Source organism: Barbus barbus (assembly GCF_936440315.1).
Source record: "Barbus barbus genome assembly, chromosome: 4".
Taxonomy (NCBI): Eukaryota; Metazoa; Chordata; class Actinopteri; order Cypriniformes; family Cyprinidae; genus Barbus; species Barbus barbus.
In genome coordinates this window covers 29540706-29555284 of record NC_136732.1, presented here as the reverse complement: position 1 = coordinate 29555284, position 14579 = coordinate 29540706, and the positions used below count along the sequence as shown (strand labels likewise).

Sequence of the window (14579 nt, the reverse complement as noted above, 5' to 3'; positions counted from 1 at the left end):
TTAACTATTGATAAAGAAATTAAACATACCTACGGTCAACTTTCTTTAATAAAAGCTGTTCTATTTATAAATGTTCTATTTATAATATATAAATGTAATTTAACTCCAGTAAATCATTCTAATAAGCTGCTTTGGTGCATAGTAAACATTTCTCATTATTACCAATGCTGAAAACAGTGGTGCTGCTTCATATTTTTGTGGAAAGTAGGACACTTGTTTTTTTCTTTAATAAACTCAACATAATAGCATTTATTTGAAATATAATGTCTTTGTAAAAATGAGCCAAAAAAAGACCATTGTGATCCTTTTTGATGAATTTTGATCACATTTTGACCCCTTTGATATTACTGACCCCAAACTTTTGAACAGTAGTGTGCATTGTTGGGGGTAACGCATTACAAGTAACGCAAGTTACGTAATCAGATTACTTTTTTTCCAGTGACTAGTAAAGTAACATTACTTTTTTAATTTACAAGAAAATATCTGAGTTACTTTTTCAAAAAAGTAACGCCAGTTACTTTGTTTTCCCATTTATTGACTGACAAGTCTCCTGTTCCCATGTCGGGAGAAATCGGAAGTACAGAGGCGTTGTGTGCGCTGTGTGAACATGATGTTACTGTAGTTCTAGACTAAATGTGAATGTGCATTAATTCATCTCACTGGCAAAAAACAGATTCAGTATTCATCAAAATGAATTAAAACAGTGAAATGCAAACTCAGAATATGACGCAAACCTACAATAATTAAATGTTAAATAACACAAATATATCTAATCTAATTTTATAGACCCTTTTAGGGCCGACGTCACAGTTACGTTGTTATTAAGCCTCTCATTAAAAAACCACAACTTGACCCCAAAGAATTAATTAATTACAGACCGAGCTCGAATCTCCCTTTTCTGTCAAAGATATTAGAAAAGGTAGTATCATCACAACTATTTTCCTTCTTAGAGAAAAATGATATATGTGAGGATTTCCAGTCAGGTTTTAGACCATATCATAGTACTGAGACTGCTCTCATTAGAGTTACAAACGACCTGCTTTTATCATCTGATCATGGTTGTATCTCTCTATTAGTGCTACTGGATCTTAGCGCCGTGTTTGACACTATCGACCACAACATTCTTTTAAATAGACTAGAAAATTATGTTGGCATTAGAGGAAGTGCACTGGCATGGTTCAAATCGTGCTTATCTGACCGCCATCAATTTGTGGCAGTAAATGATGAGGTATCATACCAATCAGTGCAGTATGGAGTACCTCAAGGCTCAGTACTTGGCCCCTTACTTTTCACGCTTTACATGTTACTCTTGGGAGATATCATTAGGAAACATGGTGTTAGCGTTCACTGTTATGCTGATGATACCCAGCTCTATATTTCTTCGCGACCTGATGAAACTTACCAATTTGCAAAACTAACGGAATGTATAGTTGATATCAAAAACTGGATGACCAGCAATTTCTTACTGCTAAATTCAGAAAAAAACAGAGGAGTTAATTATTGGACCAAAAACTTTTGCATGTAATAACCTAGATCACTGTCTAATACTTGATGGCTGCTCTGTAAATTCTTCGTCATCAGTAAGGAACCTAGGCGTACTTTTTCATAGCAATCTTTCCTTCGAAAAACATGTTTCTAGCATTTGTAAAACTGCATTTTTCCATCTTAAATAAAATATATCTAAATTAAGACCTATGCTCTCAATGTCAAATGCAGAAACATTAATTCATGCATTCATGACCTCGAGGCTAGATTATTGTAATGCTTTATTGGGTGGTTGCTCTGCACGTTTAATAAACAAACTCCAGCTGGTTCAAAATGCAGCAGCTAGAGTTCTTATTAGAACCAGGAAGATCACATTAGCCCGGTTCTGTCAACACTGCACTGGCTCCCTATTAAACATCGTATACATTTTAAGATCTTGCTAATTACCTATAAAGCCCTGAATGGTTTGGCACCTCAGTATTTGAGTGAGCTCTTATCGCATTATAGTCCTTCACGTCCACTGCAATCTCAAAACTCTGGCCATTTGATAATACCTAGAATATCAAAATCAACTGCGGGTGGGAGATATTTAGAGCCCAAACTCTGAAACAATCTACCTAACACTGTTCGGGAAGCAGACACACTCTGTCAGTTTAAATCTAGATTAAAGACCCATCTCTTTAACCTGGCTTACACATAATACACTATCGCATTTCTATAATTCAAATCTGTTAAAGGATTGTTAGGCTGCATTAATTAGGTCAACCGGAACCGGGAACACTTCCCAAAACACCTGATGTACTTGTTACATTGTTAGAAGAATGGCATCTATGCTAATATTAGTCTGTTTCTTTCTTATTCCGAGGTCACCGTAGCCATCCAGATCCAGACTGTATCCAGATCAGATGGTGGATCAGCACCTAGAGATGACCTCTACAGCCAGGACACCTAGATGAGCCCCAGAGACTGATCCCCAGTGAAAACCCTGTCTCCAAGACAGCCATCGGGACAAGACCACAGGAACCAGGTGAGTCCTTTGCACAATCTGATTCTGCTTTAGCCTAGATTTAAACTGCTAATTTTGTCTGGCCAGAGGAGAATGACACTATTTCGACAAACTATTTCCTGTCTAAATACTGTAAAGCTGATATAAAGCCACCCAGCTTTATATCAAGCTGATGTAAAGCTGCTTTGACACAATTTGCATTGTTAAAAGCACTATACAAATAATATTGACTTGACTTGACTTACGTCACAGCACTAGCTGGAGGCAAAACAAAGGGAAAACTGGAGGCGGCCAATTCAAAACAGCGCAGATTCTGCTACATAAGGAGCTTAAAATATCATCTTGTTGTGATGTTGGGTGCCAGATTCGATGTAGTAGAGGCTCCAATTTGACATTTTAACGCATACCTGCTGCCACTGCCAGACAAAAAAAATGACGACAGCTGTGGTTCAACGAGATAAACTGAGCGGACTGGACAGAAACTATCGTCAAAAATGCTCGCGTTTGCAGCGCACTTTTCTTATCAGAAAAGGTTCAATAAAGTATTGTGTTTTGTTGTTATGGGCGCGTCTAAAGATTTCTTATGCATCTCACCACTATGTCGTGTATGAAATAATGTCTGTGTGCATGTGTGTAAAATAACAAACTGACAATTTATAAGCTTAATCATATGTAATTGTATACATTGTTGTGATTAACTGTGGCTACAATAATAATGTAGCAGTAAAAATAGTTGCCTATTGAAATATATACATCTTCACAACTAGATAGACATGGTAAGTTTGTCTTAACTATACAGGTTAGATGTGAGTCACTCAACCGAAGGGAATCCTGCAAGATCGTCCATCCTTTGAGTAAAAGCGTGTGCGGGTCAGCCAATCTGGTTTCGTCAATTAAAGTTAACCTTTTCAAATAAAAATCGCGGTCCAGTGAGTGACGTTACATATGCAGGTAAAATTGGAATTTATCCAGTTACTGTTAAAAAAACAAGCTAACAAACTTCATAGCTAGCATTAGTGAAGCGGTCAGGGGAATCTTTCTGCCTCCAGCTAAGCTGGAAAACATCACAATGTTTACCAACAGCAAAAGGGTCTATTAACCATTGTCTTTGCTGCTGACCTTTGATGGTCCAGTTCAACCATACTAACAAGCAAAAATGACTTTACATAAACTAACAATTGTGCATCATTGTTTTTTAGTGTTGAAGAGTGTTGAACCTTCTTCTCCTGCGTTCTACCATACAGACGTGAATTTACTTTTCCTTCAGCCTGAGGTTTATTCATTACACTTTTGGGTGTGAAAGGGCTTTTACATTTGCTATGATTAGAACTTCTTGTATTAAAAACCATCAAGCCCTGCTCATATTTAAAAAGTAACGCACAAGTAACGTAACATTACTTTCCATAAAAAGTAACTAACGTAATTAGTTACTTTTTTAGGGAGTAACGCAATATTGTAATGCATTACTTTTAAAAGTAACTTTCCCCAACACTGGTAGTACGTATATACACTCACTGGCCACTTTATTAGGTACACCTTGCTAGTACCGGGTTGGACCCCCTTTTGCCTTCAGAACTGCCTTAATTCTTTGTGGCATAGATTCAACAAGGTGTTGGAAACATTCCTCAGAGATTTTCCACATTGACATGATAACATCACGCAGTTGCTGCAGATTTGTCGGCTGCACATCCATGATGCGAATCTCCCGTTCCACCACATACCAAAGGTGCTCTATTGGATTGAGATCTGGTGACTGTGGAGGCCATTTGAGTAAAGTGAACTCATTGTCATGTTCAAGAAACCAGTCTGAGATGATTTGAGCTTTGTGACATGGTGCATTATTCTGCTGGAAGTAGCCATCAGAAGATGGGTACATTGTAGTCATAAAGGGATGGACATGGTCAGCAACAATACTCAGGTAGGCTGTGGCGTTTAAACAATGCTCAATTGGTACTAAGGGGCCCAAGATCTGCCAAGAAAATATCCCCCACACCATTACACCACCACCACCAGCCTGAACCGTTGAGACAAGGCAGGATGGATCCATGCTTTCATGTTCTTTACGCCAAATTCTGACCCTGCCATCTGAATGTCGCAGCAGAAATCGAGACTCATCAGACCAGGCAACATTTTTCCAATCTTCTATTGACCAATTTTGGTGAGCCTGTGTGAATTGTAGCCTCCGTTTCCTGTTCTTAGCTGAAAGGAGCGGCACCTGGTGTGGTCTTCTGCTGCTGTAGCCCATCTGCTTCAGGGTTCGACGTGTTGTGCGTTCAGAGATGGTATTCTGCATACCTTGGTTGTAACGAGTGGTTGTTTGAGTTAATGCTGCCTTTTTATCATCTCTAACCAGTCTGCCCATTCTCCTCTGACCTCTGACATCAACAAGGCATTTTCGTCCACACAACTGCCGCTCACTGGATATTTTCTCTTTTTCGGACCATTCTCTGTAAACTCTAGAGATGGTTGTGCGTGAAAATCCCAGTAGATCAGCAGTTTTTGAAATATTCAGACCAGCCCGTCTGGCACCAAAAACCATTCCACGTTCAAAGTCACTTAAATCCCCTTTCTTCCCCATTCTGATGCTCGGTTTGAACTTCAGCAAGTCATCTTCACCACATCTAGATGCCTAAATGCATTGAGTTTCTGCCATGTGATTGGCTGATTAGCAATTTGTGTTACCAAGCAATTGAACAGGTGTACCTAATAAAGTGGCCGTTTGAGTGTATATTGGCCTATTTTACTTATCATAATGGTATCAATATGACATCTGATTTATTTATACTGTTTACGTTTGCACTGTCTACTGTACACCTGTTTACATTTGCACTGTTTACTTTTCTGTATCATTGTTTATATTTTGTTAAATGCACATTTTTGTATGTATGTGTGTACTTTCAATGTGAGAGCAAAAAAACATTTGTTGTACAGCTGTACAATGACAATAAAAAGCTATTCTATTCTATTCTATTCTATTCTATTCTATTCTATATTGTCCATCTGTACTGAATATGCAGTTGTGCACAAGGATGTCCTTTTTACATGCTACTAAGCGCATAGGATAAACTTTTAAAAATTCAATACCAAGAACTTAGCAAACTTGTTACGTCTAGCTCTTGTTTAGAAGTGTTCTTTGTAAACATGACTGTTTATGATTCAAATCTGTTCACCCCGATTTCCAGAACCTGCGTAGAAGCCGGCCAATCTGATTGAGTGCTATAATCAGTACTCACTATTACTGAATTGCATTACCCTCACACTAACCCTGACTACTGAATTATGGGAACTGGGCTGAGGAGAGCATTGAGCATTTACAGTCGACACAGTGCCACTAGGGACTGTGAGCTCTGAGAATATTGCTTGGGCAAAAGAGAAGGGAGAAGGGAAAACATGCCTCAATGGACTACAGAGGTGATTTTTGTTTTAAAGGTTGGATAGGGAAGGTGTATTCATCGATTTGGATGCAGATGACAATAAGCAGTGTTTGTCTTGGTAGTGGGCCGCTGAAATGATCTAGTCTGATTCTCTTGACGTGATATAAGCTTGACTGGTAAACTAAATGATTGTCAGTGATGGTGACATCTTGAGCCAGCACACACTGTGCCTTTCTAGCAATGCTACAATACTTCATCAACACACGCAGTGCTCAGAAACCTGTTTCTCTGAGAGCCAGAGGTGGTTTAGATTGAGGTTTAGGGTTAAAGCTAACAGGGGTTGCAGGTGTAGGATTGAGGGATAAGGTGGAAGGCGGGGATATAAGGTTTGGGAGGGGACAGTTTTTGGGGGGGTTACCTGTAGTGGGGGTGCTGGTAGTGACAGTGTGGAACTTCTGAAAGAACAGTGAAAGAACATTCTTAATGCTGTCTCTCTCTCTCTTTCTCCTCCTCTCTATCTCTATGCCATCCAGTTCAAACACTTCCCTCCATCCTTTCTACTTCTTTCAGTGCATGACTGTGATAGTTTGTTCTCCCATTCACTCCCTCTTCTTCCATCCCTCCCCCTTCTGACCGTTCAAACAATTCTATTTGGCTCTTTCATCCTCTCTTGAATTTCTCTCCTCACTGTCCGCTCTCTCTCTCTCTCTCTAAACCTTCTGGTTCTGTCCTCAAGTGCAGTGATTCCCAGCCGAGGGTATACAAACCCCAGGGGTTACATAAGCAGATTTTGCTTTTTGCTAAACCCATATGATAGAAATTACTCCTTAGAATATTAGGGCTGCTAATAGATTAAAATAATTGTTTACAATTAATCATCATGATTTGATTTGTACTTTTTGAATGTTATAATGCTAAATACACTACTGTTCAAAAATTTTATTTTCTTTTTTATAATTTTTTTATACTTTCATTCAGAAAGGATGCATTACATTGATCAAAAATGACAGTAAGACAAATACTTTTACAAAAGATTTATATTTCAAATAAATGCTGTTCTTTTGTACTTCCCATTCATTAAAGAGCCCTGAAAAAATGTCACATCTTTTTCCTCACACAAATATTAAGCAGCACAACACTATGTTTGATTTCTTAACTTTATGTATGACTAGATGTATGACAGCAAAATGTTTTCAACACTGATAATAATAAGAAATGTTTCTTGAGCAGCAAATCAGTATATTAGAATGATTTCTGAAGGATCATGTGACACTGAAGACTGGAGTAATGATGCTGAAAATTCACCTTCACTTAATTCATTTTCTAAATATACTAAATACAGAAACAGCTATTTAAAAATTTCATAATGCTTTACAATTTTCATGTTTTTACTGTATTTTGATCAAATAAATGCAGCCTTGACAAGCATATGACACTTTTTTTTTTTAAATATTCCTGATGAGCTCAAGCTTTTGAACAGTAGAGTATGTACTGATTAAGCTTAATATGAATTCAAACTAAACATTTCTAGTTTGTGTTGATTAAGGGGTAATTGAGCCGTAGTGAGGGGGCTGTAGGGGTCAAAAAAGGTTGGAAAACACTGCACTAGTCCCCCCCCCCATTCTTCTGTCCTCTCACTTCCCAAATCTTACCCATCTCTTCCAGTTCTGATGTCATGGATTTGGAGCGCAGAGCGATAGCCGGTGTGCTCAGCCTTTTACTCTGCTGTGGGACTGTATGGAGAGAGAGAGAGAGAGAGAGAGAGAGAGAGAGAAAGAGTGTCACCGGTGTCTGATGATGATCATCATGTAACGCTTCACTGTTGTCTCTGCTGTGTGAATTTGTATCTCTCACTTTTCTTTCGGACCCCTTCCTCCATATCAGGGTTCCGGGTAACCATGACAACCTTGACCATGAGGCTGTTGCCGCCTTGCCTGATCATATTGACCACCTGCCTGTGTCCCACCTTAACCACATTCTGACCATTCACCTGGAAAAGAGAAAGAAACAATATACAGAAAGATACAGAGAGACCTTGAGTAATGAGGACACTTCTAGAGAGATTGAAGTAATGATAAAGAGGGAAGAACAAAATATAAGTTCCATAATGCAGTTCTGCAGACACCTCGATAAGGAAGTCTCCCATTCGCAGACCAGCTCTCCAAGCCACGCCTCCCTCATCGACAGACTCAAGGTACTGCAGAGCTGGAAAGGCTGGGGTGGGAGTGAACTCTTCTATAGGGGTCTGAGCTACAAAGAGAGGACATTTATATAATCAGTGTAGCGTGTCTGTCCAGAATGTTCTATTGAGGTTGACAATACATGGACAATTATGAGAAAACACGAGAAAATTAAAAAGAAAAGATGAACAGTGATAAAAGATTGTGTCAAATGTTCTCATTCCAGTTCTGGAACGCATTAGTATAAATGTGTGCGTAGGAGATAAAGAGCAAGAGTGAACGTGCCCTCTTATGCAGTGTGTTCTTATTCAATGTGCAATTATTCAATGACTTTCAGGGGGGTCGATTTATTCAAATATTTTTTGACAGTAGTTTTTGGGGCACAGTCTTTTTTGGGTAATGTCACACAACTGTTTTTGTCACCTCAAGCCATCGAATTTAATAACATTAGATAGGGTTTAAACAAAAACAGAGATTTTTAGGGTGCAAATACGGCACTTTTAATTCTGGGACTTTCTGAACATATGCATTCATTATCAGGAGCACAACACAAACTGCTTGCATACAGTTTAATTACAGCCAAGAAGTTACTACTGTTATTCTGGAAGAAAAAGGAGTGTCTTTCATGTAAGTTATGGCTTGGAGAGATGATTTCTACTTTATTTATCTACTGTCTGAAGGGTAAATTTGAGCAGTTTGACTAAATCTAGCACCCGTTTCTCTGTTATCTTGATGGAAACTCTATGGACTAATGCATCATTTGTTAATATTAATAAAATGTTTTAATATATTTTCATCATACTTTACAATTTAATGCAAACAGGTCTGGTGGACGGGACAGTTTGTGATGTGGTTTTTTTTCTTCTTTTTTTCTTTTCTAATTTTGATTGTGACGAAATATGTAAGATTGCAAATTCATCTTCAAAATCTTTGTCTTTCAATAAAACTTATTTGACAAAAAAAAAGATGACAAAATTTGATGTGATATATGATCCTGTTAATGAGTGTCTATTTACCGCATAATGACAAACCTGTGATCTAACATTGTGGCTGATGAAATGCTGAAACATAAATTAATATATAAAAAATATTATGAACCCTGCACTTACCCTTGGCTCCTCTCAGCACAAAGCCAAAACCTTCATTGTCTTTTTTCTGCAGGAGGACTGTCTTCTCCTTGATTATGTAGTCACTGAATGAAAGAAAGAAAGGTAGAGAATAGAGAGATTTTGAGGTAGAAGAAGCAGATAAAAGAGGAGAGAAGACATGGTAAATATCTCCACTGCGTCAGGAAAACACTTAAATCTTGTACAAGCTATTGAGTGAAGGAGGTGGCTGGGGGAGGGTCAGAGGCCAGAGAAAAGCGGAGTTCAGTGTATGAACACATACATTACAAGACAGCCTGTACTGACTCTTTAAAGGTGAAGTGTGCAATTTTTTTCATTGCTAAAATTCTTCTATGCCAGTTTAATGTGCTTTTTAACAGTGGGGAGGCACAGATGTCACATATGAATGGAGAAAAAATATATATATGCTTACTATTTTGTTTTTGTCGGCAATGTTGCTTCTAAAAGCTGTTTTTCATGGTTATTTCAACTACATGCTGAAATTACCTACCTAAAAATACCTAAAAGCCAAGCTCAGCACTAAATTTGTGCAATATTTCCAAATAGCAATATGCAAGATGTAAAACATACAGCTTTGTTTTAAAATTAAAAAAGTGCCATATAATAATTTTTGCTATCATTTTCTAAAATATTAAAATATAGAGATGTACTATAAATATAAATTAATATTTAAATATATGTCCTCTCAGTAAGATTTTTTTAAGAGTGTTTTACAAAAGGTTTCTATTTCAAATAAATGCTGTTCTTTTGAATCTTCTATTTAACAACAATAACGGTTTATGACATGGCACAACTGTTTTCAACTTTTATAAGCATAAATGTTTGAGCACCAAATCAGCATATTAGAATTATTTCTGAAGACTGAAGTAATGACTGCTGAAAAGTCAGCTTTGCTATCATAATTATATCAAATTATATTTTAAAGTCTATAATAGAAAACACTACTTAAATGTAATATTAAATATTAAATTGTAAAATTATAATAATATTTTACAATATTAGTTTTTACTGTATTTTTCATCCAATAAATGCAGCCATGGTGACCATAAGAGCCTTCTTTCAAAAAAAATAAAAAATATCTAACTGACCCAAATTGAATGTTAAGGTAAGTTTAATACATACAGTGGGTGAAAAAATTATTTGATCCCCTGCTGATTTTGTACGTTTGCCCACTGACAAAGATCAGTCTATAATTTTAATGGTAGGTTTATTTGAACAGTGAGAGACAAAAAATCTTAATGAGTTAAATAAGTATTTGATCCCCAATCAATCCGCATGATTTCTGGCTCCCAGGTGTCTTTTATACAGGTAACAAGCTGAGATCAGGAGCACTCCCTTTAAGAGAGTGCTCCTGATCTCAGCTTGTTACCTGTATAAATGACACCTGTCCACAGAAGCAATCAATCAATCAGATTCCAAACTCTCCACCATGGCCAAGACCAAAGAGCTGTCCAAGGATGTCAGGGACAAGATTGTAGACCTACACAACGCTGGAATGGGCTACAAGACCATCGCCAAGCAGCTAGGTGAGAAGGTGACAACAGTCGCAAATGCAAGAGACACAAAATAACTGTCAATCTCCCTCTGGGGCTTCATGCAAGATCTCACCTCATGGAGTTTCAATGATCATGAGAATGGTGAGGAATCAGCCCAGAACTACACGGGAGGATCTTGTCAATGATCTCAAGGCAGCTGGGACCATAGTCACCAAGAAAACAATTGGTAACACACTACACCTTGAAGGACTGAAATCCTGCAGTGCCCGCAAGGTCCCCCTGCTCAAGAAAGCACATGTACAGGCCCGTCTGAATTTGCCAATAATTCAGAGGAGAACTGGGTGAAAGTGCTGTGATCAGATGAGACCAAAATCGAGCTCTTTGGCATCAACTCAACTCACCGTGTTTGGAGAAGGAGAAATGCTGCCTATAACCCCAAGAACACCATCCCCACCATCAAACATGGAGGTGGAAACATTATGCTTTGGGGGTGTTTTTCTGCTAAGGGGACAGGACAACTGCACCACATCAAAGGGACGATGGACGGGGCCATGTACCGTCAGGGCCAGGGCATTGAAAATGGGTCGTGGATGGGTATTCCAGCATGACAATGACCCATAACACAGCCAAGGCAACAAAGGAGTGGCTCAAGAAGAAGCACATTAAGGTTCCGGAGTGGCCTAGCCAGTCTCCAGACCTTAATCCCATAGAAAATCTGTGGAGGGAGCTGAAGGTTTGAGTTGCCAAACGTCAGCCTCGAAACCTTAATGACTTGGAGAGGATCTGCAAAGAGGAGTGGGACAAAATCACTCCTGAGATGTGTGCAAACGTGGTGGCCAACTACAAGAAACATCTGACCTCTTGTGATTGCCAACAAGGGTTTTGCCACCAAGTACTAAATCATGTTTTGCGAAGGGGTCAAATATTTATTTGACTCATTAAAATGCAAATCAAATTATAACTTTTTTGAAATGTGTTTTTCTGGATTTTTTTTGTTTTTGTTATTCTGTCTCTCACTGTTCAAATAAACCTACCATTAAAGGGGTCATCGGATGCCCATTTTACACAAGTTGATATGATTCTTAATGAAAAGTCTATAACATACTTTGGTTAAAATTTCTCAATGGTAGTGTAAAAAACACCCTCTTTACTCTGTCATAACCAGCTCTGTTTTCAGCATGCTGTTCTAGTCCATGTTGCTTTAAATGCTAGTGAGCTCTGCTGACTCCGCCCCTCTCTTCCGTGGAGTGACGAGCAGATTCGACAGCTCCAGATACGTTGACGCGTCAGCCATATTATTCACCATATTAATCATAGAATATTCAAAGATATACAATGCTCTCAAAGATTCAAAAAATGGCGGATGGCTTACGTATCGTGGCCTATAGAAACAAACGATAATGAGGCATCTAGGTATATACAGTCGTGGCCATAAATATTGGCAGCCTTGCAATTCTGTCAGAAAATCCAACCCTTCTCTCTGAAAATTGTTGCAGTTGCAAATGTTTTGGTACACTCACGTTTTTTGTTTTTTGTATTGGAACGACACAAAAAAACAGAGAAGAAAAGTCAAATCTGATACAATTCCACACAGAACCCAAAAAATGCACTGGACAAAACTATTGGCACCCTTAACTTAATATTTGGTAGCACCCCCTTTGGAAAAAATAACTGAAATCAGTCGCTTCCTGTAACCATGAATGAGTTTCTTACACCTCTCTACTGGAATTTTGGACCACTCTTCTTTTGCAAACTGCTCCAGGTCATTCAGATTTGAAGGATGCCTTCTCCCAACTGCCATTTTGAGATCTCTCCACAGGTGTTCTATGGGATTCAGATCTGGACTCATTTCAGATCTCTCCAGCGCTTTGTTTGTAACCATTTCTGAGTGCTTTTTGAAGTATGTTTCGGGTCATTGTCCTGCTGGAAGACCCATGACCTCTGGTGGAGACGCAGCTTTCCGTCACTGGCCACTACATTGCACCCCAAAATTCTTTGGTAATCATCAAATTTCATGATACCGTTCACACAGTCAAGGCATCCAGTGCCAGAAGCAGCAAAGCAACCCCAAAACATCTTTGAGCCTCCACCATGTTTGACTATAGGGACTGTGTTCTTTTCTTTGAAGGCCTCATTTCTTTTTCTGTAAACAGTGCCATGATGTCCTTTACCAAAAAGCTCTACTTTTGTCTCATCTCTCCACAGTACGTTTTCCCAGAAGGATTGTGGTTTTGTCACATAAGTTTTGGCAAACTCCAGTCTTGCTTTTGTATGCCTTTGTGTCAGCAGTGGTGTCCTCCTGGGTCTCCTACCATGGCATCCCTTTCATTCAGATGGCGACGGATAGTGCGAGCTGACACTGTTGTACCCCGTGTCTACAGATCAGCTTGAATTTGTTTGGAAGTTAATTGGGGTTCTTTATCCACCATTCGAACAATACTTCGTTGTAATTTTTCATCAATTTTGCTCTTCTGTCCACGTCCAGGGAGGTTAGCTGCAGTTCCATGGGCTGTAAACCTCTTGATGATATTGCGCATAGTGGACACAGGAACATTAAGGTCTCTGGAGATGGACTTGTAGCCTTGAGATTGTCCATGTTTTTCCACAATTTTTTCTCTCAAATCCACAGACAACTCTTTACACTTATTTCTTTTCTCCATGCTCAGTGTGACACACAACACTAAGTTTGACACAGGTGTGTCTAAATACAAATTACAGGAGCATCACATGCTTGAAAAGCAATTATTTCTTACAATTTTGAATAGGTGCCAATAATTTTGTCCAGTCCATTTTTGAGTTCTGTGTGAAATTTTATCAAGTTTGACTTTTCTTCTCTGTTTTGTTGTTGTCGCAGTGCAAAAAAAAAAAAAAACAATAAGCACGTGAATACCAAAACATTTGCAATTGGAAAAATTTTCTGAGAGAAGTGTTGCATTTTCTGACAGAATTGCAAGAGTGCCGATATTTTTGGCCATGAGTGTATATCTACGGAGTATACTAAACTTCAGCCGCGAAACTGGCTAACAAGCACATTATTAGGAAAGGCGATTTGCAAAGATTCATAAAAACCCTTATAATCATTTCTTCTGTAGATAAAGCTGGATCACGAATGATTTGCACGAACATAAACACATTTCGGCAGATCGGGGATTGGCGCATTCCCTTCAAAATGAAAGTAACGTTAATCCTCAGATGTCGGGAGTAAATGACGACTGCTATAGTCATTATTATATCCAACAACTAAACACTTCAATCACTTAATAGGACACATCTTGCCTTCCCCTGCACCACATCGACACAATGATTGACTGATGACAGCTCACCCAGGGCGGGTCTAAGGAAAGACGGCCTTGTCAATCAACTATCGTGTGAGGGGCCTGTACAGAACTACTTTGTACAGAACTTTCAGAACAGCCTGATTTGAGAAAGGGGATTTAAAAAAAAAAAACACTGGGTGGATTTTTATCATTATAGGATGGATGTGTACACACACTTCCAACACACATTTATGTTCAAACAGCTTGTAAAGTGAATTTTGCATCCGATGACACCCTTAAAATTATAGACTGATCATTTCTTTGTCAGTGGGCAAATGTACAAAATCAGCAGGGGATCAAATAATTTTTTTCCCCACTGTATATCATACAAGTAAGCCATTGGTTGTAGTATACTTCCTGCTGAAAATTGAAAGCTGTCTCACTAGTGGTTTCCATTCACAGCAGAGCCCATCTGACTGACACCACAGCTTTGTTTACAATACTCTGGCATCCATGCTCTTGCGTCAACAAGTGCACTGCAGTTCAGAACACAATATCCCCATCCTTCAGCTCTGTGTTCAGGAGACTTAACTAACTGTATCCTTTCACTGCCTGAGGACCAGAGGAGCGGGACTAGGGGGATGGACTGAGTCG

At 38.7% G+C, this 14579-nt stretch overlaps 1 protein-coding gene across 1 annotated transcript in view; it reads right to left on the bottom strand.

The window, feature by feature from the left end:
- LOC306865424 (SH3 and multiple ankyrin repeat domains protein 1-like) overlaps nucleotides 1-14579 on the bottom strand; it is a gene marked incomplete at its 3' end in the record, with an annotated part of 76040 nt that overhangs the window by 8801 nt on the left and 52660 nt on the right. The window contains exons 15-18 of the mRNA XM_079410008.1: nucleotides 9155-9237; nucleotides 7991-8115; nucleotides 7720-7855; nucleotides 7518-7598 (exon numbers count right to left, since the gene is read on the bottom strand). Coding sequence (XP_079266134.1) covers nucleotides 7518-7598; nucleotides 7720-7855; nucleotides 7991-8115; nucleotides 9155-9237 — 425 coding nt within the window. The remainder of the gene's footprint in view (nucleotides 1-7517; nucleotides 7599-7719; nucleotides 7856-7990; nucleotides 8116-9154; nucleotides 9238-14579) is intronic.